The 25086-nt window shown below is 41.0% G+C and overlaps 1 protein-coding gene across 1 annotated transcript in view; it reads left to right on the top strand.

Moving 5' to 3' along the window:
- The window catches only part of LOC104469264 (rap guanine nucleotide exchange factor 6-like), a 115619-nt gene that overhangs the window by 81425 nt on the left and 9108 nt on the right, over nucleotides 1-25086 (top strand). The window contains 19 exon segments of the mRNA XM_010083713.1: nucleotides 311-469; nucleotides 1017-1169; nucleotides 1690-1854; nucleotides 3121-3228; nucleotides 3585-3788; nucleotides 4534-4642; nucleotides 6594-6837; nucleotides 7168-7325; nucleotides 8320-8334; nucleotides 10382-10622; nucleotides 11674-12057; nucleotides 14084-14295; nucleotides 15134-15257; nucleotides 17539-17562; nucleotides 20083-20169; nucleotides 20171-20295; nucleotides 22282-22473; nucleotides 23309-23443; nucleotides 24837-24950. Of these exon segments, the coding sequence (XP_010082015.1) occupies nucleotides 311-469; nucleotides 1017-1169; nucleotides 1690-1854; nucleotides 3121-3228; nucleotides 3585-3788; nucleotides 4534-4642; nucleotides 6594-6837; nucleotides 7168-7325; nucleotides 8320-8334; nucleotides 10382-10622; nucleotides 11674-12057; nucleotides 14084-14295; nucleotides 15134-15257; nucleotides 17539-17562; nucleotides 20083-20169; nucleotides 20171-20295; nucleotides 22282-22473; nucleotides 23309-23443; nucleotides 24837-24950 (2953 nt within the window).

Here is a 25086-nt window from a genome sequence, read left to right as displayed (position 1 = left end):
TCTCAATAAGTGACATAAATATATTGTAGCAATTAACCCACTGATTAAAAAAAGCAATCTGTTCATCAGTGCTCCTCCCTGCTGGATGAGTTCTGATATGAATGAAGAACCCAGAAAAGGTTTCTTGTTTCAGTCATCTCTATTGCTTGCCTTACAGTGCACATTTTTAGTGAATTAAGTGTTGCAAAACTCTGGTGACAACAAACTGGGGAATGCAAGAGTAAGCCTGGCTGAGATAAGAGTATTGGAACAGCTTATAAAAGTTGTTGAATTAACTTCACTTTTTCAATTTGTTTTTCATTTCCCCTAGCTCGATTCCTGGTATGTTATTTTAAATGGCACAGTGGAAATCAGCTATCCTGACGGGAAGAGTGAGAGTCTCTGTATGGGAAATAGCTTTGGGATTACTCCCTCTCTGGAGAAACAGTACATGAATGGAGTGGTCAGGACCAAAGTAGATGATTGTCAGGTACGATTACAATTCTGTACCACTACCTTGTGGTTTTAAACATCTAATAGAAAAGAAAACAGACTACTTTCATCTCAGGGCATGATGTTTATTCCAGGAGCAGAACAAATGAGGTTGGTATTTTAGGGGTCAGGGGCTCTGCTGATGTTGAGCTGGTTGTACACTCTTTAGTAGCTGAGATTTATTTCACACTGCTGTTAGGTGAGAAACAGGAACTTCTGCTTTGTGAGAAAAGTCAGCTTAGTCCCCCTGAGTCGTGCTGTGTGTGTGATTGACATGCAGAAAGAACAGATAAATAGAAAATATCCATTTCCACTTCTTACAGGCTTTGTCCTCTACATGTTTAGCCCATTTGAACAATCTTTGAGAGATGGAAGGAGATGACCTGTTCTATTTGTCTTCTAACTTTCTCTCTCGTGTGGTTGGGCAGAACAGAGTGGGTTGGTGTCAGATGCTGCGTTATCGTGATTGCGTTGGTGCAGCCCAGAGGTGGGGATACATTAATATTTTGGATATTTATTAACAGTCCTGTGTTGTTTTGGGACAGTTTGTGTGTATAGCCCAGCAAGACTACTGGAGGATTCTGAACCACGTGGAAAAAAACACTCATAAAGTGGAGGAAGAAGGAGAAATTGTGATGGTGAAGGAGCACAGGGAGCTGGATCGCAGTGGAACCAGGAAAGGACACATCGTTATCAAGGTGAGCTTCTTTCTCTGTTTTCCATTAATCTGTTAAACCTTTATTAGTAAATACATACAATTTTGGATTGAATCTAGAACACGTACTCTGTTTTGTCTGTCTCAGCTCAAAAAAATTAATTGGAAGGAATTTGTATTTTTTTACAAATTTACTTCCATCTCCCTTTCAGTAAAGTTAGACCTGTTCAGCACATGTATTGAGTTTTGCATTGGGAGCACCCTTTGTGCATCTGTGTGTATTGACCTGTTTTTTGTAATCTGGAAGAGGAACTTAAACTGTTCATTAAAAATAAAACTAAGGGAAGTTGTTAATTGTTTTATCCAGGTTATACCTATGCAAAACATTTGGGCTGGGAGAAGCATGATTGGATTTAAACAAATTAGTTTGCTTTCTCTGGAGTTTGCCATAACTGTAATTTGAAAAGGGGGTTTAGTGTTCACGTGGTTTATGTTGAGATACTCTCTAGGGAGAGGTAGTGATGAGAAATACCAGTTATTTTTTTTTTCATTTAATTTTTAAGGCAACACCCGAGCGACTCATCATGCACTTAATAGAAGAACATTCTATTGTGGATCCAACCTACATCGAAGATTTCCTTTTAACGTACAGAACATTTCTAACAAGCCCCCTGGAAGTTGGAAATAAACTCTTGGAGTGGTTCACAGTGGATAGCCTCAGGGATAAGGTTGGTTTGAGTCTAAGAAATTCCTATTTCTGGTGAAAATGTCTCCAGATTGATTCCTTTTTGTGTTGCTGATAAACTAGGATTATGCTCCAGCTATTTTGTATGAACTGCTCTGAAGCAAAGTATTTTTCACTAGTACCAAGCAAGGATTCTCCAGTGTGTTGTGTGCATATAGCATGCTATCCTAAATCAGGTATGACGCTGCTTCTCTCAGCAGAAGGATAAATACTCTTTTCTATTTAATTTAAACATGTAGATACCAGTCTCTGAAATCCTTTTTCACCAGAAATTCAGGGAAATTGTGTGCATAATCTCTTGGATGTCGCATCTTTCTTTCACAACAGCATTGTGTTTGCCTTCCACAATTCTCTGTAGAACTTCCCAGTGTATTGCGCACGTTTTGAGCAGCTTATTACAAAGCCTGTACTTGAAATAAGCTCTGCTCAAGACAGGTGCAGTTGAGAAAAAGGCTTCCATAAATAGCAGTAGGTTCAGCTCTGTAACAGTATGCACGTACACACGAAAAATGTTTATAGTCTGGAACTTGTATCCATGTCCAATTTGTTGAAAATTATAGCCGTAAAATTCTTAGCCAGCGGTTTTGTATGTTCTAGCTTTGAGCTGAAGGAAACCCAAGAGACTATCAAAACACTGTATTTTTTTGTGTAGGAGACTGTCTGGGCTCTTTTGCTGTGGTTACTGCTGCTCCTCTTGTCTTTTTCCATGCTCTTCATTTTGGCAACTACTGTTTTTTTAAGAAAAGCAGTGTAAAAGAAAACTGTCTCAGCAAATAAAAGAGGAGATTGTTTCTTTTTAAAAGAGAAACTATAGATTAACCTTTTTTTATAACATGCATGGATAAAATAGTTAGCAACCTGAAGATTTAACTATAAGTTCTTAAAAGGAAGCTTTTTATTTTCACGACACACTTCTTGGAACTTTCCTAAAGGAGATTATTAGGAAGGTTTTAAAAATGGCATAAGGAATAGTTAACTGAAGATGGATTTGTGCACCACTAAGTACTGGGTGATGCAGCCAATTAGGTAGAAAAATGCTTGTGTTTTTATTTTTCGTTTTCTTCTGCAAATAAAGGAAAAGAGAAGATGGTTTCAAGTGCAAATGTCATCTGCTTCTGTTTGTTAACTGATACCGTAATCTGTCAGATGTTATTCTGCCGTGTCCTTGTATTCTTCATCACTTATAGATTAAAGCCTACAGGAGAAGAATCATAGGTACCTCTGTAAATATATAATTTATTTTTCACAGGTTACCAGAGTAGTCTTACTGTGGGTGAACAATCACTTTAATGACTTTGAAGGAGATCCTGCTATGACTCGATTTCTGGAAGAATTTGAAAAGAACTTGGAAGATACGGTAGGAGCAAAAAACAATGACTGTCCTACTTTCTAAAGTTAGACATTTTCATTTTCCAGTGTGCTACTAGTGACTAACACATCGTAGGCTGTAAGTCTAACAGTCAGTAGATGGCTTTGAACATGGACGTGTTTGTTCTTAAACACATATTTAGGTGTAAAGCCCCTATAAAATGGTACATGTGGCACTCATTTGTGGGGTTTTGCATCAGTGCAAAAGAGGAGAAGGTTTATTTAGTAAGATTTGGATATATAGCATCGTAAGTCCTTTTTCTTGCACTTGGGGGGTTTCACAACTCTTTTTCCATTTTTAGGAAAAGAGACATAGCGCTCCATTTTGTGTCTTCTCTGTTACAGAAAATGAAAGGACATCTCCGATTGCTGAATATTGCCTGTGCTGCCAAAGCAAAATGGAGACAAATCACCCTGCAAAAACCTTCTAGAGATTCGCCACTGTTTTTCAGCCTCCTTGGAGGGAGCGACAAGGGGTTTGGTATTTTCGTGGAGACTGTGGAAGTGGGCAGTAAAGCAGCAGAAGCTGGGCTCAAGCGTGGTGATCAGGTAAAAAGAATCAAGTTCATTTAAAACATCCATCTCGTATTTTATTAAAAAAATTCAGGTTCATCCAACCGTAGTGGTCTCAGAGAAGATCATGCTGTTAGTAAAAGCGAACAACTGGCTGGTATTCTGTTGTGAACGCCACAGCTCAGGTTCAGTTTACATGTGTTAAATGGGTTTCTATTAAATAGTTTAGCAAATATTGAAAAAAATTAAATATTTCGAAAACAGAAAGGGAAAAGAAACCAAGTTGTGTTTATTTTAGGAAACTTTTTAAAATTTTAGGAAATTTTCTAAGCTTTCCCTTTTATTGGAGATAGGGTTAGGTTGAAGGCATCAGATTGTTTGGTTGGATTGATTCCCACCTGGTGTGAATCATCCCAGTTCCTGGGGCTGGAGGAGCAATGACAGCTCACACTAGGTGAAGATCCAGCCTTTGATGTAGTCCTGCAGTTCATGATCCACCACTTTGGATTCAGATATTTGCAAGGAGGATGTGTTATCACAGAAGATAAATCTGTTTGAAGCATTTGTCAGGTAGACCTGGAGGTCCTGGCTTGTTTGCAGGATATAACTTGACTGACATGGTGCAAATAGTTATTTTACAATGGATTATTTCATTCTACAACTGCTCTGAAGATGATGTGATAGCTTCTGGAAAGTCCTTCCTGTGCCTGTACTGTCACCTTTGTAAGTCTGTCATCAACAGTTGTTTGTCTAATAGACCAATTTTTATTTCTTCTTACAGATAATGGAAGTCAATGGGCAGAATTTTGAGAACATTACCTTTGTAAAAGCTCTAGAAATCTTAAGGAACAACACTCATCTCTCCATCACTGTGAAAACAAACATTTTTGGTGAGTAGACTTTAGATATGATGTATTTTTGTGTATGTGGAGAAAAGCTCCAGCCTTTCTGGCTGTAGAAGTACAACAGGACTCCACCTTTATTCCCAACTTGCTCTAGGAGGGAGAAGTTGTGCAGAAGTCCCCTCGTTGTGCCTCCACTCGCTCGGATAAGTCGTTGTGTGCCAAGGGCTGCACGTCGAGCGGCACCAAGCCAGCATGGCCAGCTCTTTACTCCCTGAGAAATCCTCAAACGACTGTTTAAGCGGCTTTAGTGTCCCTTCATGCGATATGGCTGAAGCAGAGCCAAGGGATCCGGGCCAAAATATTTTTGCCAAGAAACAGCAAAAATGTAAACCTGGGCTTTTGTAAAACTTTTTATAATGGCTGTAAGAACGACAGGATAAATTGCGCTTATAGCTAAAATTGAAAAGGGAATATAAAAAGTGGTATGACATATAAATGTTGGCTTTTAATTGTCAGTGTGAATATAAACACATAAATACCTCTTTAAATCTCAGTGAAACCATCTGTTCTTTTTCCATAATCCTGTTCAGGCAACAGAATAACCATAGCTACAGAAGGAATGACACACTGCACAGGGTAGCTCCTTTCCCTGTACTTGCATCCGAGACTTTTGGATGGTTTCCTTTTCCTATTTTCTTCTTCCAGTTACCTGCCCTTGTTCAGGATTTATTTTTTTTTTCAGTTATCATTTTCTGTTTATCACTGTGCAGGTAAAAAGTTTCAAGATCCTAGCAGCTGCTTCTCAGCATATAATTCCCAAAATCCATAGAACAGCCACGGTAACTGGTAGTTAAGACTCATGTGAAATGACATGAAATAAAGTGTAAACGTCACCAAGGCAGTGATGGATTGTTCATTTGGGTTATAAATGTAAGCAACATACATTCAGGAGTGGATTCTCATCTCTTCCTGCTGGCTGGTGTAATTTCAGGGCGATGTCCCTGATACATTTTAGTGAATTCATGTCTCGAAGCTTTTTTCAACAGTGATACTTGTTATCCTGTCCTTTTAATTGAGTGCTGGTGCCTGGTGCTGGCAGGGAGCAGTTCCCATTCTTGTATCTGAATTTATACTGTGAAGGTTTGTAGCCTTAAATTCTATTAGATAACAGGAGTATGCAATCAGCTGGGACTCTCTATACAGAAAGTCCTGGTCGCCTTGCTCGTAGGACAGTCTGAGAAATCTGCTCTGTGCAGTTCTGCATTCTCCTGCTATCACTGTGTTTTCGACAGAAAATACTGAATTTCTGACTTGAGTGATTTAAAAAGATTTTAAAATACTTAAAAAAAATAATTTGTATTGATAAACAAATTGGAACAATTTGTTTTCACCTTTTATGTGTGGGAAGAAACACAAAGAACATAAACACTGTATTTTCCAAGGAATGATGTCTTGGACTGGCTCAGTTTGATAGATGCAGTAGGAACTTCGATGCGTCTTCTGTTCAGTAGTATTCCTACAAGGAAACGGAGGCAGTTTTGGAAAATATCAGGCTGTCTTGCAGTGATTCTTGAGGAATTCTGCTCCCCTCCATTACCTAGAAGATGCAGACAAGAAGTCGATAAATACATAGAGCTGTGAACGCAGTGTTTCCTTATGATCTATCCGCTAACGCTAGACCAGGTCTGTGAAAGCTGCTGCGGTACGTGCTGCTTTCAATAGTTAGGAGAACTCTGCTCTGCGGAAAGTTTGATTGTTTTTATTGAACACTGAGGGGTTACTCTTTCTGCCAAGGGAATCAAAGGCAGAACTTACATGGGAAAAGACCCACACCCTGAGAATGGAAATTAAAATGCAATATATTGCTTGGTTTGTGACTCTGGTTCACTTGTTCTGCAGGGTTGTGGGAAGCAAAAGGTTTGAGGGGGAAGAAGAATTCACTGTGGAGTTGTAAGTGTGCGAAGGCAAATCACAGGGGTTGTATCTTCTCTTGCAGTGTTCAAGGAGCTGCTCTGCAGGATAGGACAGGAGAAGAACGGAATTCCCCATATTCCAAAAATTGCAGAAAAGAAAAACAACCGTTATTCCATCCCTGATATGCCTGGAGATGTGGAACAGATGTTTCCCCGTGAAAAAGGCAATAAGAAAATGAAAGCAAACACGGTATCTGGTGGGAGAAACAGAATCAGGAAAATTTTAGACAAGACCCGATTCAGCATCTTGCCTCCAAAACTGTTCAGGTTTGTCAGACTCTTCTGGTCAAAAAGTAATTGTTCCTTAGGAAGTTGTGATATTTTAGTTGCTTAGTATCAACGGTCATTGTGTCCGTGTTATTCATGTTTTTAAAGAAATGCAGCACAGAAAATTTGACCCATGAATGCAGAACAAGAACAAAAATCTTTTCTCTCCCAGCGAACGCTTTCAAATGTGCTTTTCCTGTCCTTGTTTTGAAAGCCTGTCTACAACATGTCATTAAAACATCTCAGTGCCATTTTTTTTCTTCGTTTCATTCATCCCAAGATGAATGTAAGGCTCTTAATGCACATCACTGAAACAAACGTGTTTTGCAGCGATGGCAGCGTGAGCCAGTCGCAGGACGACAGCATCGTGGGGACGCGGCAGTGCCGACACAGCCTGGCCATCATGCCCATTCCGGGAACGCTCTCCTCCAGTAGCCCTGACCTCCTGCAGCCTACAACCAGCATTCTGGATTTCTCTAATCCTTCAGGTAAAGCAGCAGCAGCAGCTTGATTTACAGGATGATTACAGGGCAGCTGGTTCAGCGGGAAAATTACATCTTCCACCAGCACCAAACGTGCCGAGAGCAGTTACCTGTTTCTCCTGTGGCCCCAACAGGTCCAAACTGGAATTTTGATGGAAACCCAAGCTGCCTGAGCCTCTCTTGCCCGCTTTTTGTAATGTGAAACTTAGCTTCTTTTTACAAAGAAATGCATTTTGCCACCTCCAAGTGTATTTGAGGAGCTCTGGTGGGAGCAGGTTCTCCTTGTCTGCACCTTTCTCTTCTGCCATCTCTTCCCAACACCAGCACTCTGGATTTATCTCTCCATCACCGTCTTTGAATATCTATTTCAAGCAGTATTGAGAATAGGACGGGACTGCTGTGGCACCAACACAGTGATGTTAAAGTTTAGTGTTTTACAGACGTTACGTGTATTCAACTGTGTCTGTAAACCTGAAAAGCGTTTGGAGTCGTGCAGTCGGTGCAGTTGATGGGGTGGCTGCAGGAGGTATTTGTTGTTTTATGCAGCTGCCTGTAAACATGTCAAATCAGAATCGTGTTTCCCTATTTCAAATGCGTAATTATATATTTTATAAAGTGCCTGTGGCTAGGACTTAATGTTTACGTACGCTTGCAGATTTCCCCTTTAGAAGGAATGTACATAGATATATCCTGTCAAGCATAAATATCCAGAGCACATACATTCCCTTTTTGCTGCGAAGCCAGGTTCTTGCTCTCTGTGTGAGAACTACACACATGTTCTCCAAGAATCTTCATTTAGTACTATACAAGTTACTGCATAATATAAAATGTGGATGATTACTTTTAAGTTTGCTATAATAAATATGCCATCATTTTTGAATGGCAGAGAAAACCAAAATATTTCTGACAGTGCGCTGCATCCTCTTGATTAGTTTTGTAAATATCTAAATTTTGATTTGGTGTTGACACACTTTTTTTTTCCTTTTTTTCCTGCCTGCAGCTGTTGGGTTTTACTGTAAGTATCCTGATGTGTAGCATCCCAAAGACCTTAATATTGCATGGCTTGCCTGTGAAACTTAACCCTCTCCTACACTGCCTTGACCCCGTTATTGCTGCTAGGGCGTCACATAGCCACGTGCACTGGAGCCCTCCCTTTGATAAAACAAACCCGTAGGTTCTCTTCATGGGCAGAGTGCTGGACTGAGGCTGAGACCTGCATTTTATTCCCGTTTCTGCCACTGTCACACTGAATGACCTCTGGCAGGTTACTTCGCCTCTCTGCAGCCTCGCGCTAAAGGAATGAGGTTGCTTACGTCCCTCCCATCGAAACGGAGGGTTTAGGTTGTAACGTGGTTGGATTTAGTTTTCTCTTCTGTTGCACTCTGTATAACTAAAATTTTGTGCATGCAAGCTTGAAATGTGTTCTGTGTTGTAGCCACAAGCTCAGTCATGCAGAGGAAAATATTTTTTTTTTAATGTTTACCTGCTTAAAGGTAGATTGTGAATGTAGGCATGTGCTTGTAATACAAGTGTCCATCAGCTGTCACTTGCAGGTTACGCTTTGTTGGTTGCATGGTGATTTTGGTTTTTTTCTTTACAAATTACATTTCAGTTTTGATTTTATACTTTGAGTATATTCTGACTTTTAGTTATGTTAATATGAGATACAGATATTTGACTCTTGTGTTGATTTATTATGATTTTTATGGGTGCAGGCATTTCCCAGATTATTCAATGTAGCGTTCTCACCACTTTCACTCTGAAATGAGTACAGAACAGTTATTGTTCCCTTTTATTGCCCCCATTCCTGTGTGCATGGAGCTCTTCAAATTCAACTACTCCCCAGTTATTGATGTGTCTGTTCTGGGAATGTGATATTCATAATAGTGAACACTTGGTACGGTTAGTTTTCAGTCAGAATTTTTTTCTAACACCTTGTTTCCTCCAATTTTCCAATTTATTTCCAATTTATTGTTGAGGTTTCTTTTTTCCAATGGGGGGAAACTTTTGGTGCGGCATCATAAATGACCTCCTTACTTTTTGCCTAGAAATTCCTGCTACTTTCCCCCATAACACCATTAAGTCCTGATGGGAAAAAAAAGTAATCCCAGCCCTTCGCTTCTCCCGCGGGGGATCTCTGGTGCGGGAGTTCATGGCACATCTGCCCCGGACGGGCTCTGGAGGGCTCCCACCTTCTCGGGGTTACAGAAAATTTGTGAATTTTCAGTCTTCAGGGAGGGGGAAAGCTGTTTCCCTGCGCTTTAAATTAGTCTGCACTCTGACTCTCGACATTTTTTATTTTCCCCAATCAATTTTATTTTGAAAATCAAGCCTTCCGTAATAACTAATGGAGCGAATTATTTCCAGTCGTCAGGCAGTAGAATAAACATGTGTTTCTTTAAATATTTATTTCCTGCTGCAGGCTGCCTCAGATAAGGCTGTTCTCTAATGCATTTATAATACATAAAATGTGCTATAAATAAGTCCACTAGCCAAAGAATTAACTGCTGGCAGCAGCTGAGTTCCTTCAGGGTGAGAGAGGGGGTGTAAAAGTTTGCAGCTAGTTACGGGAGCAACCCAACCTCCATTCTCCTTCACATCCTCCTGCCGCAGCCCATCCCTGCGTGCTCGGTGGCTTCTCGTCCCCGGGAAGGGGACCCTGGCATGCACTTTGATTCTGGCTCTTGCAAAGGCAAAAGAGCCACAGACGGAATGATGCTGCCAACGTTTTTGAGGGATGCTGAGAAGGACAGTGTACGGCTTAGGAATATCTCTGGGTGTCTTGTGCTTTGATTGTGGCCATGGGGTGGTAAAGGAATTGAGTTGTGGAAATGCCGAGAGGAGGATTCTCCTCTTTTTACTCTCAAAGATGAGAGAAACGACTGAATATTTTAAGGAATAATTTTTTTTAAGGAATATTTATCAAGTCCAGCATGGCTTTTTTTTTTTTTCTTGCTAGCTGCTTTTTGTTTTCTGGCTATCCAATGAGACAGTAAATGACCTCGTGTCTTTCCAAGGAATGAGTAGCTTCATATATTAAAGGTGTTATTCTGTTATTTTAGATATTCCCGATCAAGTCATAAGAGTTTTCAAAGCCGATCAGCAGAGCTGTTACATTATCATCAGCAAAGACACTACGGCAAAAGAGGTTGTGAGTCACGCCGTCCACGAGTTCAACCTGACGGGAGCCCCCGAGACCTACTCCCTCTGCGAGGTGTCCGTCAGCCCCGAGGGCGTCATCAAACAGCGGAGACTCCCGGATCAGTTCTCCAAGTTAGCCGACAGGATTCAGCTCAATGGACGGTAAACGCGCCCACGTTGTGATCTCAGTTCGGATTTATTTGCCTTTTAGTAAAACTAAATCTCAGTAACTTCCACTTCCCTCTCCTCTTCTCCTCCTTGTTTCGCCTTCCTCTTCTGCACCCAAAACACCGCTCTCCAAAGCTCCAGCAAGCTTGCTTGATGACAACTAAATTTAGCAGATCAGGATAACTTATATAGCAGCTTACATTTAAAAAGAAAAAAAAATATTTATTCTGATCCTCTGCACATGTACTTCAGGATTAAAGCATACAATTAATTTCTTTCTTGATGATGTCATGTTGCAATGAACTGATACTAACCTGAGATAAATGCTTCCATTTTTATGTAAGCTGTTACAAATGTGTTTCTGAAATGTTAAATGCTCCGATTTTATCTGATGACCTGATCCAGACCAGAAGAAAGTTTAAGTAAAAAAAAAATTCTTTAGTCTTCTTTGCTAGGCAACAGAGGGAATTTATGCGGAATAAACTTTTGTATATCTGAAAGGGATCTGCTTGGGACCATGGAAATGAATTTTCCAGATACATTTTCATTTCCTGAGTACTCTCTGCTTCATGTAAATATTAATATGCCGCACTAAATTTATGTAAGAAACCACACTAAATTGTGTAAGAAATAGAGAAATACATTAAGAAGAGATTTCTCAGGACTAATGTGTATTTAAAATGTTATTTCAGTATTGAATTTACACGTGGAAAAATAACTGACCTTTTTCTGAAGGTGAAAGCTCCAGCATGTTACAGAGTACAGTGCAGAAAATATTAGCAAGGAGACAGACTAAAACAGCTTTTGAAATGTTTTTCTGCTTCAGTAATGGTGGTGTTTTATACCAGCCAAAGTACAAGGTTGTGCTGTCCCTTCTTGCCTCTGTCTTTGCCTCTTTGTCAATAGTAACGTGAAAATACTCTCAGGTAAAGAGCCCTGCGGGGTCAGCGATGTCTGCGTTTATTGATGTAGTTCAATGTCTGTGTGTTCACAAACCCTCCGAAGAGCATCTCTAATGTTTTCCTGTAACACCGTTATTCTTTAGGTATTATCTAAAGAACAATATGGAGACAGAGACCTTGTGCTCGGATGAGGATGCTCAAGAGCTCCTGAGGGAGAGCCAGATCTCCCTCCTCCAGCTGAGCACCATCGAGGTCGCCACTCAGCTTTCCATGAGGGACTTTGAACTGTTTCGCAACATTGAGCCCACCGAGTACATCGATGACCTCTACAAGCTGGACTCCAAAACAGGCAATGCTCACCTGAAACAGTTCGAGGATGTCATCAATCAAGAGACCTTCTGGGTTGCCATGGAAATCTTAGCAGAGCCCAACCAACTCAAAAGAATGAAGATCATTAAGCATTTCATTAAAATTGCCCTCCACTGTCGAGAATGCAAGAACTTCAATTCCATGTTCGCGGTGATAAGGTAAAATAACTTCCCATTTCTCAGCTCTCAGTCGCGCTGTCAAAGGCAATTCTGTCCCTCTAAAGGGAAGGGAAAGCAGTCGGTATGTCCTGAACAGATCACCGGCGGTGCCGGGTGGTTTGAAGGGAATTGCCGAGCGTTCAAAAGCCAGCCTGTGCAGAGATTATTGTCGCTGCGGGCTTTGCTCCGCAGCCCGGGCAGCTCAGCCTTGTCACGGCGGCTGGTGCCTCTGGCTCTTCTCTAGCTGTTCCCTCGCAGGGAGAGAACGATTTGGACAAAAGCGCTGTTTGATCGATGAGCTTCAGAAACCTGCCTGAGCGTTGCTGTCATTTTCCGTGATGCTGGCACCCAATTTCCCTTCTTTTTTCAGTCATTGGTACTTTTTCAGCATGCACTGAGTCATACCTGTGATGGGATTGCTTTATTTCTTCCTTTCATTGTAAGGACTTCCTCGAATCAGTCTTGTTTTAGAGTCATTTTCCTTTTCATTCTTTTCTGTCACCTACTTGCTTCTCTATTTTTTTTTTTCCTCTCCATTTGCACATTCAGACTTTCTCTTCTCATTTATACTGGATGCTCCTACCAGCAGCACGAGTTCAGCATTTCCTTTATTTGCAATTATCTTATAACCAGGTTTTACTTGAGAAAAAAAGTTGTGATTCATTGGACAGAGATCTGGATTCATGCTGTATCCCAGCATCAGCCCTATGTTTGAAAATACCAGTTTTGAATATCTTCTGCGTCTAGCCAGTTTATCAAATGATGTTAGCTTCTGTTTAGTCACACATCAAAGAATTCATGCATTTCCTTCAAGGGTGCTGGGCCCCCGCTGGGGCTGTGGCCGCTCGTTACACGGTGAATACCCACGTGGGTACTGATCTGATTTCTCCATTCTGCTCCCTCATTTCTCATGGTTCATTGTAGGTGGAGAAACGACTCTTCCTGCTTCTCGCTTCAGTCTCATCAGGCCATGACTGGGGTGGTCTTCGGTCAAAAAACCCCAAATAAATTAGCTTTTGTTTTACCCTTATTTCCAGAGGAATGTGTTGTTGTTAGCATATGCCACAGGGGTTCTCCTCCTTGCCTTGCATCGTGTATCAATATGATATAATCTATTTCATGAAATTGTAAGAGATTGTCTTAAAGTAGCGGGTAAAAGAGGAGCTGTGTGGTGGCACAGGTTTGAGTTTTCATGTGAGAGAATGTTTTGTTTGTCATTTAACGGTAGCATGGAGAGAAATCTGTATTTAAAAAAATATAAAGTAAGCTTTTAAAACTTTTAAAATGAGAAAAAAAAAATCTTAGAATAGCAAATTCAGTAATTGTGTGATTCTGGATTTACTGATGAATGCTGGAGAATATCACTTTCCGGTTCTGCAGCTACAAGGGCTTGGGAATCACTGCAAAATTTCTTGAGCAAAGTTGGTGATAAATTCTGATAGGGAGGAGGGATATCTGTGGTTTTGTTTTTTTTTTTTAATTGCATCCAACTAATTCTGGATATATTTTTATTTAATGAGAAATGAGGGCACAATAACAGGTTTTAGCATATCTGCTGCTTCTGACTTTCAGTCTGCTGGTGCTGGTTTACAAATGCTCCATGCGTGCTCCTCGTCAGAGTTTTGCCACTTGTGCTGGGATGAGCTGTGCCCGGTTCTCACTTGCTCCTCTAGCCCCTATTCACCTCGTTAGCTTTTCACCCTTTTCGTCCTTATTGCAGCACCCATTTTACAGGAGAGAAGGGGTTCTTAAACAGGCACCGGTGCTGTTGCAGAGGGATTGCTTTGGCAGGCTGTACCCCGTGAATGGGAAGCAGGCGCTGTTCCAGTTCTCTTTTTCTCTTGCTCGCAAGAGTGAGCAGCAGAGGTTTGTTGTGATGAACCTGCAGCCTGGCCTTCCCCCAGCTGTACAGTTCACCTGGTGGAAGCTATTTTTAATCCTTCGAAACAAAACCCTGACCCTTTACTTCCTTGTGACAGATGCTAATTCCGCTAACAGCTCATCCTGCAATGTCTCTGCCTTGCAGTGGGTTAAATCTCGCACCCGTAGCGCGTCTCAGAGGCACCTGGGAGAAGTTACCCAGCAAGTACGAGAAGCACCTCAGAGACCTTCAAGATCTTTTTGATCCATCTCGAAACATGGCAAAGTACCGCAACATCCTGAGCAGCCAGAGCATGCAGCCTCCAATTATTCCGCTTTTCCCTGTTGTCAAGAAGGATATCACGTTTCTACATGAAGGTAACGTCAAACAGAAAGAAATGATAAAGGAAGAATCGGATATGCTGTATAGCCCTTTCTTCAGCGCTCCGTGATTCAATAAATGTCTGAAAGGAAGCTGCCACCAGTAGGGTGCTTTTGAAGCATCCTTTGTAGGAGTGAAATAAAATAGAGCGCTGAATGCTTAATGGAAGGGACCGATCCTAGACAAAAATTAAAAATTAAATGCAGATTTTCAATATTTTAAAAGCAACACTGAATCTTCATCAGCTGTCCTGAGGTTTAGGGTGGAAGAGTAGGTGAGTGTGCTGGGTGGTAGTTACACTCCTTCAGATACATTTCTCTTACACAAACTTGTTCCTGCAGTGTTTTGAGGGTTTTGTTCCATGTTGTGGCTTTCAGACAGCTACGATGATGTAACACCTCCTACTCTGGCTTCCAGCATTTTCAAAGGTTTTTGTTTAAACATTTCCATTTTTTCCCTTTTACACAAAGTTCTGCTCACAATCGGTTAAGGTTGAACTAATTTCAGAATGTGAACGCTGTTGGTGTCAGTTCTATATTTATATTATTTTAACATCCATGGCAATAAATTTGGGCATCGTTCACTTACTCCTTTTTCTTCCTACTAATACTTGTGACTTTAGAACAAGAGCAGTGCTAGGTAGTCTGAGGGGGCCTGGTTGTCATTTGATTTTTCCCAGTTTCCTTTTTTTCTTACTATTTTGATTAGAGGAGTTTGGTTGATAGAAGGGCAGGGAGGGAGGACGGGTAATATGGGGGACTTAGAAACACATTGCCCATTAAAAAAAGTCTTTCTTACTCTCTTTTTTTTTTCACGTGTGTTTCAATCATGCAGGAAATGATTCTAAAGTGGACGGCCTGGTAAATTTTGAGAAGCTCAGAATGATTGCCAAAGAAATCCGCCAAGTTGTCCGAATGACCTCAGCGAACATGGACCCGGCTGTGATGTTCAGACAAAGGTGTGCAATTTAGCAAGGCAGTAGGATTGAAGGTGGCTGGCAGTGGGTAGGGATCTGGGTTGGTGTGTGCATCAGTGCGTTCGTATTTCATTGTGTAATTCACATGGACATTCACCGTCAGAACCACAATCTTTATCAGATTACAGCAATAGCATTGATGCTTCCAAGACCTGCTTTTAATGACTACTAAACCAATTTGTTGTCTTTAAAAAAGCAAAGAAGAATAGGTTCTAATTTTAATGGTTTGTATTTTTGTTAAATAAAAGGTCAGCATCAGCAGTTTTGTGAGCAGTATAATATTAGGGAGGAAGGAAATAATATAAAAAAGCACCTAAACCACCTATGTATAAATCTAAAATGTTGCTTCAAAACAAAACCCCACTGATAACATATTAAAAACAAGCAAAAAATTTTTTTTTTGTTCTAAACACGGCTTCCTCCACCTACACAATGTTTGATGTGTTCAGGCTGTAAGCAGGTGGAGGGTGTTTTCTTGTTTTCTTTTTTTTTTTTCTTTCTGATGTGTAGTATCATCAGGCTCTGTGTTAACTAACTGCAGAAAAGCACCACGACTTCTAATCTGGTGCTGATTAGCTCCAGGTGGTATTTAGTGGAGCTAAATGATTTCCTGTGTCTGTCTGCTTCCCACTGGCCGAACTAAGAGCATCCGCGACTGCGCTGTGTCCGTGCAGGGTCCTGTGCATCCCTGCCGAGAAGGGTTCGGTCCTGCCCTGGCGCTGTCGGTTTGCCTCTTGAACCCATGGGCCAGACAACAGCCCTTCAGGATGCGGTGCAGGCGGGGAGTTGGTGAGAAGGTGATGTTCTGTGCTGAATCACCGCATGGTTCCTACTTCAACAAATGGCAAAACGCTCGTTGGAGTCGCCTGCGACCTGTGTGTCCGCAGCAGCGGAGAGCTCTGAACACCGCAGAGCACAGGGGAAGCTTAATGGACCGTTGTGCTTTGTACACAAAAATCCTAAATAAATTCCTCTGAAAGGTCACCCGGGCAGTTGGAATTGGCTTTAGTTTATGAATTCCGTTACGTCTGTGCGGTGGAAGGGTGTAGAAGAGCAGAGGGATGTGGCTCCTGTGGTCTTCCAGTGGTGGGGATTCACAGAGGATCAGGAGTCCTGCCTGGATCTTGTTTTCAAGGCTGACTATCAGAAAACATAAGTGTTTTGTTTAAATTTAGTCCAATCAAAGTTTGAGATGAAAATAACAGATCCCTCGTTAACGATGTTTAAAGATGGATTCATTTCACGGTGGAGATTCACCTTCATGCTGTGGGGTTTGAATTAGCAAGATTTCCTTTCCAACAGAAAGTTATGAAGCTACTCACTGATAAATTATGATTGATTTTCAGAAACTTTGGCATTCATAGGTGAAATCAGTCTATAGACAAATTTCCCGGATGCCCCATGAACTCTCTAAGACCTAATGAAGTCTCCTCATTAAATGACTTTACTAGTAAATAGTTACCTTTAGTATGTTTTTCAGAATTCCAGAACACATTTTAATGACCATAATTTAAATCATGCACACTGACATGAAACGCTTAGGCTTCTAATATTAGAGATAGTGCCAAAGATTAAAAGAAAATAATTCCATGTTTTCACATCATTTATATTCATTTTCATTGCCTCTGGTGTTTGATCTATCAGTTTGGGTTATGAAGCACCAATAAATGCTTTTGAAGAAGATTAAAAATGAACAAGAAAAGATGTTTGTTAGTGGTAAGATGAGACTTGCAAGCAAGTTCGTTGCCAATTAATATAGAGCATCGAGTTTTTCAACATGTATTTGGCAACTGGTGTGTTTTCCAGCAAGCAATCAAGAGAGAACAGCATCCTGCACTTGAATACTGATGATGATTTCTCAGATGCTTACTGCAGTCCTAATTCAAAGAAGAAATTAATGTAATCACACTTTCTGCAATATGAATAAGTTAAAAAATTTTCATTCACGCCAGCAAAATTGAATTTGACTTATGGGAAATACTTAACAAGAAAATGTAATGCCAGTTTGGTTTTTAAATTCATCGTTTAAACTTCAACAAAAAACTGATAGATGTTCTTCCACGTTAAAGTGTTTGAGCGAGCCCTGCTCCTGCATTCCATTAAACATTGTGTTATTGTTTGAGAAGAATTTTGCTGTATAGAAATTTTTCTTTTTCTGTTCTTTCCTGTCTACGTCTTTCTTCCTGACTCTCAACTGTTTTATTTTTTTCCTGTGCTTTTCTGTTCAAATACATGCTTCAATGTATATGGCTCTTGCTTACAGGAAGAAGAGGTGGAGAAGTTTGGGGTAAGTGTAGAGATGAATGCAACTAAGATAAATAAAGATTATGCAACTCTTTAACATACTGCATCCTCCTCGTTAGTGCATGCACCTGAAATACAGCATGCATTTATTAACCCTGCAATACATATATTTTGGAAAACAGGAATAAGGGGTTACAGTCAGTGTTACATTGCAGGTAGAAGAATTCCGAGTTGCTTTTGTGTCCTAGAGAAGTTGTTTGAGTTTTGTCTTTATTCATTAAAAAAGAACCTGCTGTGCAGTTAGACTGGAAGGCAAAATCTTTTGGGAAATAAGTAACTTGCTTTTTAACATGTAACAAAAAGGTTTCTGCATTCTAAACTCTAAGGACACTTTGAATTGTGACAGTGATACAGTAATTTCCTCCCTGAAGTTTGAATTCAAGCTTCAAAGTATTTAATTTTAGTATAGATTTAAAATACATCTCACATTTCCTACACCAAAATCCTCCTGGATTTCACTGGGGGTCTTGGTGGTGCAAGGACTGAATAGTGAAACGACTACAGATGAGGCTGGCTAGTCGGGTCCCCGACTGACACACGGCAGGGATTTTCAGCAATATTTTACATTTCTTTTGTGTATTTTTGCCCATGAACTGCTCTCTGTGTACCTGAGCCTCATGTGCCTTTGCACTTTGAAGCTCTCCTTCTTTTTGTACTGTGGGTGTCTGATTTAAACCCAGCTGTACGTTCATATGTCGACATTTTGCACAGAGGATGGAGGCAGGAGCGCTCCCGGTGCTTTGCCCTCCCTGCAGTGGCTTTGGCAGTCACGGGGGAAGCCTGGTGTTAGCAAGGAGTGGACTTGTGCTGGGCAAACCGGGGAGAGCAGGCTTGGACGCTGGTCCCTGATGGGAAATCAGTAAAACACGCGGGTGCCCTTGGAGCGGGAGAGCTCACCGGCAGCATTGGGTGGTCGATAATCAGCCGCTCACGGTGCAGGACATGGGTGGAAATGCCCAGGACCCGACGGGAGCCGCCGTCATTCTGAGCCCTGGGGTTACTGTGAACACGAGTGAATAAGCAAAAAGCATTTTTAAAGGAAATGTAATTAAATGGCCTTAAAAAGTCAAGTCCTGACTTAAAAACTGTGTGTATATAAGTGATAAAATATTTATATAATTAGAAATAAACACAATGTAGTTTCCTGTTTCATTCTGTAGTAGGTATTAGCTCTGTCCTTACCCGTGGGGGATAGGAGTGCCCCTTGGTTTGAATAGGTGTGAACAGACCATCATGCCTTTTGCTGCTCTTCGCCTATAACAGCATTACTTTTTTATTTAATTAAGTTATAAATTTCTGCCAGTTTTTAAGCTTGTATTTTTTTTCTTAAATTGATGTATTTAACATCTTTGAAAATATTGCAGTCAGCTGTTCCCACCATTTCTTATTTTCTAGGCTCAGAGTGCTCGATTCCTTAGACTTCTTCCAACAATACGTTTCATTCTCACTCTTTCAGCCGTTATGGAGATGGTTTATTCTGCCACTTGTGATTCTGTAAACACACCCAAGATCTTGATAAACATCTTTCCAAATAGTTCAGGCTTTTAAAATAAAGTTATTCCTCTGAATATTTAAAATAACCCCACAAACAAAGAACTTTATTGACACTTTCCATTGGCATTGATGTGTAATACATACTGTCATCTCAGGGTATTAAAGAACGGGTTAGGACTGGTGTGGCCACAGTTGAACAGAGGCGATGGGTGTGTTTGAGCTACACCAAGATCAGCTGTTGGGTCACTGGTTCACTGATGTACGGGAACCATTTGGGGATTATTTATTTCTGCTTCAGTTGCTGGTACAACTGGCAGCTCAAAATGAGGAGCATTGAGGAACATTGTCTTGCACAGATGCAACAAGTCTGTGCGTGTGAATGTTATCGCTGCCTTCCTGTCCTTTGTTGGGATGCATTTTTTTTTTTTTATGAGCTGCTATTCCATGAATGTTTTTACTTAATTGGAGAAAGAAGTTAAGCACATAATGTAATGTACTTTGCATATTTAAGATAATTTTTCCCCTTATTTAAACATCCTCAGAAGCTCAGTTTTCTCAGAGGATTACACTAGTCGCTCACTGCTGTACTCGGCCGCATTGCAAGAAGTTTCTGTTGTAAGCCTGATGTTTAGTGGGTACCAAATGCCTTAAACCAACAAAGTCATCCAGTGTGTCCGTTGTGCCCATCTGCAGCTGGGTTTTGCAGAACAAGACTGCGATTCATTAGCAGAGCTAAATGAGTCCTTTACGCAGCGGTGCGCCTCGTTCTCGCTAGTTCCACACTTCCATACACAATCCTTTTCTAGACTCAAATCTCCGCTGTGAATTTCCCAGAATACTTTCAGACAAGTTTGGTTTTAATGCTGTTCATCTTTTTAACTCATTTGCATCAGCATGCACTAGCCCTAACTGAAGATTCTTGGTATTAATCTGCTTTGGCGTCTGCTACTCTAGCTCCTCGGTGCTGTTGAGGATTGAAAATTGACCGTTTCGCTCTGCTCTCTTGTAGATCCCTGAGCCAGGGCAGCACCAACTCCAACATGCTGGATGTGCAGGGAGGTGCTCACAAAAAACGGGCCCGCCGCAGCTCGCTTCTGAAAGCTGTACGAGGATGCCCAGATGGCGAGGAAGGTGAAGCAGTACTTGTCCAACCTGAACGTCGAGACAGACGAAGAAAAGATCCAAATATTGTCCCTTCAGTGCGAGCCTGCGTATAGCACTTGTAAGTCCCGTGATCTAGAATGGTAACATCTATAAAATTAATGTTATTTATTTGTATTATATTTATTTAACATTAATATTATATTAATAAATATTATAGTTAATATTCCTACCATAGAAATACTAATTGAAGATGTTTCTCTTCTCCCTTCAAGAAAAGATACTCTCATTTGTCAATTGATTTCCTAACAGTTTTGGCAAGCCCACATTTATCTTCTGATCTTGGTTGAGCTTAGAAAACTTCAGTGATGTTTTCTATTTTGACCTTTTAGTTCTTAAACTGTTTGTCTTTTCATCAGTCTGGAAGGAAATTCAATAGTGCATTAGCTCTGTTCTTGCCTCGCTGTCCTTGTACAGAATTAGGAAGGATAAAAGTAACGTTTACCATATGAACAGCAAGAAAATGAAAAGAGGCAAAATCAATAGAGAAACTGCAATGGATTACAGCTTAGAATAAACAAAGATTGCTGAGAAGGAGAAGTTAGGTCAATATTGACTGGTGGGATTGACATGGCTTGACAGTCAAAAATTGAAGGCTACAGCAGGACAGTTTTCATAATTTGAGCTCCTGTGCAACTGTCGGACTAAACAGACTGTTCTCTGACCCAGTTCAGTAAATACTTAGTTAAAAACGAGAGGTGGGAATTGCTTTGTGTTTTGGTCCTTAGAAATTGTCATTTGCATGAAAGGTAGGCTTGTTTCAAAATGGAAGAGTGCCAACAAAATAATGTTTCCTGTGCAATTTTTTTAAACATTTCCTTTTTAATAGCACTGGTATAGGAATCCTGGAAATGGCCATACTCTACTCCCTTTTAAAAAATGTGAAATTCCGTGTATTCACACTGGCCTTGTGCCTGAGGTTGCCCGAAATAGCAGGTAGCTGTGAGTAGGAGTATGCACATCATCGTACATCGCTAGTAGAGGTGTTCTACTCGTCCTCTGTTCAGCCAGATATGTAACGGCACAGAGTGCTTCTGCTTAGAGGTAACACCACTGTGGTTTGTACGCTCTGCTCCCCCAAAACAATAAATTAATGCACATCAGGATGAGCTCTTAATAGGTGATCTGTGTGCAAACATAACAGGTGCTCATACAATGCCCAGGAGACAAACGTAAATGTTATGAGGCTGTTTTTCAATTGCTTTAAATAAATCACTTAAAGTCGTGTTTGCACAGTGCTAGCCATAGATATTTGGAAGTACAAATAGGGCATATATACTGGCTGTTTACATCATGCAGTTAAGCAAATTAAATCCTTTTTCTCTTAAACTTCACAAAAGGAAAATGAAGGTCACGTGGATATACAAATAAATATATAGTAGAGTGGCTTGTTGTTAAAGTACCTATTTTTAAAAACTGGGAAAAAAAACCTAAAAAAACCCCAAAACCTGGATAATTGATCTGGTTGAGATTATACCCAGAGTTTGCAGAGCTAGTGGAAAGGATGGGGGAGTGATGCCTGGTACCTGGCTTTGCAGATTGTTTTTGTGCAGATATTTTTTTTTTTTTTCACATATTCAGAATAGGAGGAAGTCCAGCTCCCCAGGCTCTTATGTCAGTATAAGATTCTCCTGCCCTTGCAGAAGGAGTGAGCAGCAGTAATCCTGTACTCCAGGCTTTTCCAATGGAATTTAAAGTCAGATAGCACTAACTTCAGAGTTTGTTAATTGCTGTGTGATTAAAGCAGAAACTCAGCCAGTGCCCTGTGTTGTAAATCAATTGTGCCACCTAGTGAAAGGCTCGATACCAACTGCAGAATGGCCGATCCTCCTCCCTCCGGTGGCATTGCATAATTTTGCAGATGCTGTTATGGTTTTGCACCTTACGTACAAACATCTAAAATACGGACTTTAAGTGTGGTAGAAATAAATCACATTTCTTGTGTTTGGTGCTGTGGTTGCTTGGTCTGGGTGGTTGTATTCAGAATGATCATAATAATCCTGAAATTCAAAGTGCAAGATATTTATATGCAATTTTTCTGTACCAGTGACAAAGAATTTAAGTGAGAGAAGAGGAGGGAAATCCTCAGAAATGTCTCCCGTACCCATGAGATCCGTTGGCCAAGCCACTAAAGCCCATCAGCATCAACAGAACAGGATGAGTCAAGTTCTGCAGGTTCCAACCGTGAATTTGTACCCCAGCAGGAAAAAGGGGCTGACAAAGGATCACGTCACATTCAGTGAGTATCTCCAGCTCACTGGGCTGGGGAGTTCTGGAGGTTAAGTAAATAAGAGGAAGTGTTCGTAGCTGGGGGGTTATTTGAGATACCGTTATGGTTCATTTGAAAACAGCCGAAGCACAGTCCTGTGTTTGAAGAGGGCGTGCTGTTTATTTAGTCACTTGCACAATTTTTAATAATTTTTCTTAAAGCAGCTAATCCGAAGGTGCTGTCTCCTAATTTCCCCTTCTTTAGTTTCATCACTTGTAACTTGGCACTTGCTGTGACAGTGCTGAGTTTCTATAGACCTGAGAAGGCTGCACACATCTTTTTTTGCCCTTGGACTAAGGAATGCCTTCTAACTAAGGTGATTTTAATATCTCTCTCTTGAACAGGTCAGATGTACCATGTTACATTTTTTTACTGTTTTTTTTTTTTTTTCCTGCATTCTAAAGGGATCTTGCACAAATGGAGTAGAACAACATTGCTTGTTTCTTTTCATGACAAAAATTAAGTATAATATATTTAGGTGAAACCATTGAAATAAATCAGGGGCATTTAATATTTTAGCCTCTGATAACAACGCCAGGATAACAACATCATTGTCAAATGGAGCAACATATGTTATGAGTTGCTCCTAGTGAGCATCCATTTTTTTCTGTCTCTAAATTTGCTAGTTGCAAAGCAGTATTATGGATTAAAATGCTGTGTCCACGTGCAGAATCCATCTGAGCACCTGCTCCTCTCTTTGCTGAACACTCCAGTGCTTGTTCAGCATGGTTCTGGTTTGTGATTTGAACAGATATCGCTAACTTGAGCAATACCATGCAGTAAGTGATAGCTGCTGTTTTTGTAGGTACAGGCTCCCCGCAGAAGTCCTTAAGCTTGTCTGAGGAAGTAAGTAGTAAGAAACAAACAGATGACACGATGTCCATGGCATCGTCTTTGCACTCCAGCCCGCCTGCCTCTCCCCAGGGCTCCCCACGCAAAGGTACGTGTGCTGCGCCGTGTTCACAGCGTGCGTGCCAGCATCCGTCTCGGGAACCCCTGCCTGTGTCGTACTGAAACCAGGGTGGGCGCTGCAGGAATATTTGTTGGTAGTGGCGTGTGAGAGAAATAACTTAGAATATTCCTGTCAAGAATAGAATCATGTCTTTCTATGAATAGACATATTTTTTTTCAATATATTGACCTGGTTTGGCCTTAAGAGTCACCTACTGGGGACCTAAAAGTCACCTAATAGGGGAACAACTATTTTGTTAAAAACTGCTGAAGTGCTTCTGACAGAATTCCCAAAAGATGTCGAGTGCTGACACCCGCCAGTGCATCAGTTCAGATTTAGGTGGCCAGTTACCCCAATGGGATTCACAAACTTGGGGATTTCTTGACGATGACAGTGCTGCACAGAAACTGTGGCTGTTGAGACATCTGAGGGTTTTGCCCAAGGTAGCTGGGATGTCAGGTGGTGAGATGGAGCTGGAGATACAATGCTGTCATATGGTTTCGGTAGCTGCAAAAGTAGTGCATCCATCTGAATCCTCGAGCTGCTGTTCATGTCTTGTGTTCTTGTGCACAGGGCTTTGTATACATACCTGTCTGTCCTGATGCCCTGCCAATCCCTTTATTTATGATGTCTTCATCTTAAAAGACCTGCATCACTTCATCATTAGTCAACCTTGGATGGGAATTCATTTGAAATCTCTTAACAGCACTTTGTAGTCAGCCGGTGTGGTGGGTGTCCAGCGGCGTAAGGCATCTCTCCTCCCTTCCCTGCTGCTTTTGTCTCACTGACAGCCCAAAGCCACTGGAGAGCATGGCATGGCATGGTGACTTACTGCATCTTCTCACCCTTTTCAGAGGGGGATCATGCTGGTCCGTCCACTTCTGCCTTCACAAGATGCTCTTTCCTTTAGGAGAATGCCACTGATTTTACTCAAACACAGCCTGGGTACAAGAAGCTGAATTACTTGGGTAGCCAAGCCCAGCTCCACTGAGGTTTTTGAGCATCGCTTATGTTACATGTGTTAGCTTTCATCTGGTTCTTTGAAAAGAATATTTTGTTTCTTTGGGATTATTTCATTAATTCAACTTGCTTTTGGCGTATTTTTAGCACTGATGTAATTTGCTGGAGGTGGTCCATACCCTGTTGTGTGTGCAGTGCTAACAGCTCATTGAACTAAAATTAGGCACTTCGCAGACAGTGCAAAGACATCATTTTAGGCATGAACACGTTCCACTTCATCTTAGATGTCGTTTTCTTTTGAGCTACACCCAAGTGATATGCAAATCGGATTGAAGAAAAGATGTTTTAAAATCAGGATGTTATTTTTACCGTTATTTATCTCGTCACTTACCAAGCTCTGCCTGTGTGTTCTTTGTTGCAGTTGGTAGCATCCAAAGGTCGGATAACTGCAGTCAGATGAACCTCTCTGGCTCTTCCTCGTCACTCGCCAGTGAAACCAGCAACAAGAACAGTGGGCAGCGCAGCTACGGAATAGGTGGGGCTTATTTACAAAAGAAAATCTGGATGATTGTCAAAGCAAGAGACAGTTCTGCCATAAGTGAAAAGGGAGAAAGAGAGGATGAGCGTGAAAAGGCAGAAGCTGAGCGTGAGCACAGGAAGATGAAGGGACC

Source organism: Pterocles gutturalis, unplaced genomic scaffold (genome assembly GCF_000699245.1).
Source record: "Pterocles gutturalis isolate BGI_N339 unplaced genomic scaffold, ASM69924v1 scaffold4395, whole genome shotgun sequence".
Lineage (NCBI taxonomy): Eukaryota > Metazoa > Chordata > Aves > Pterocliformes > Pteroclidae > Pterocles > Pterocles gutturalis.
Note: the sequence above shows the minus strand (reverse complement) of the source record. Positions and strands in the feature narration are given on the sequence as shown.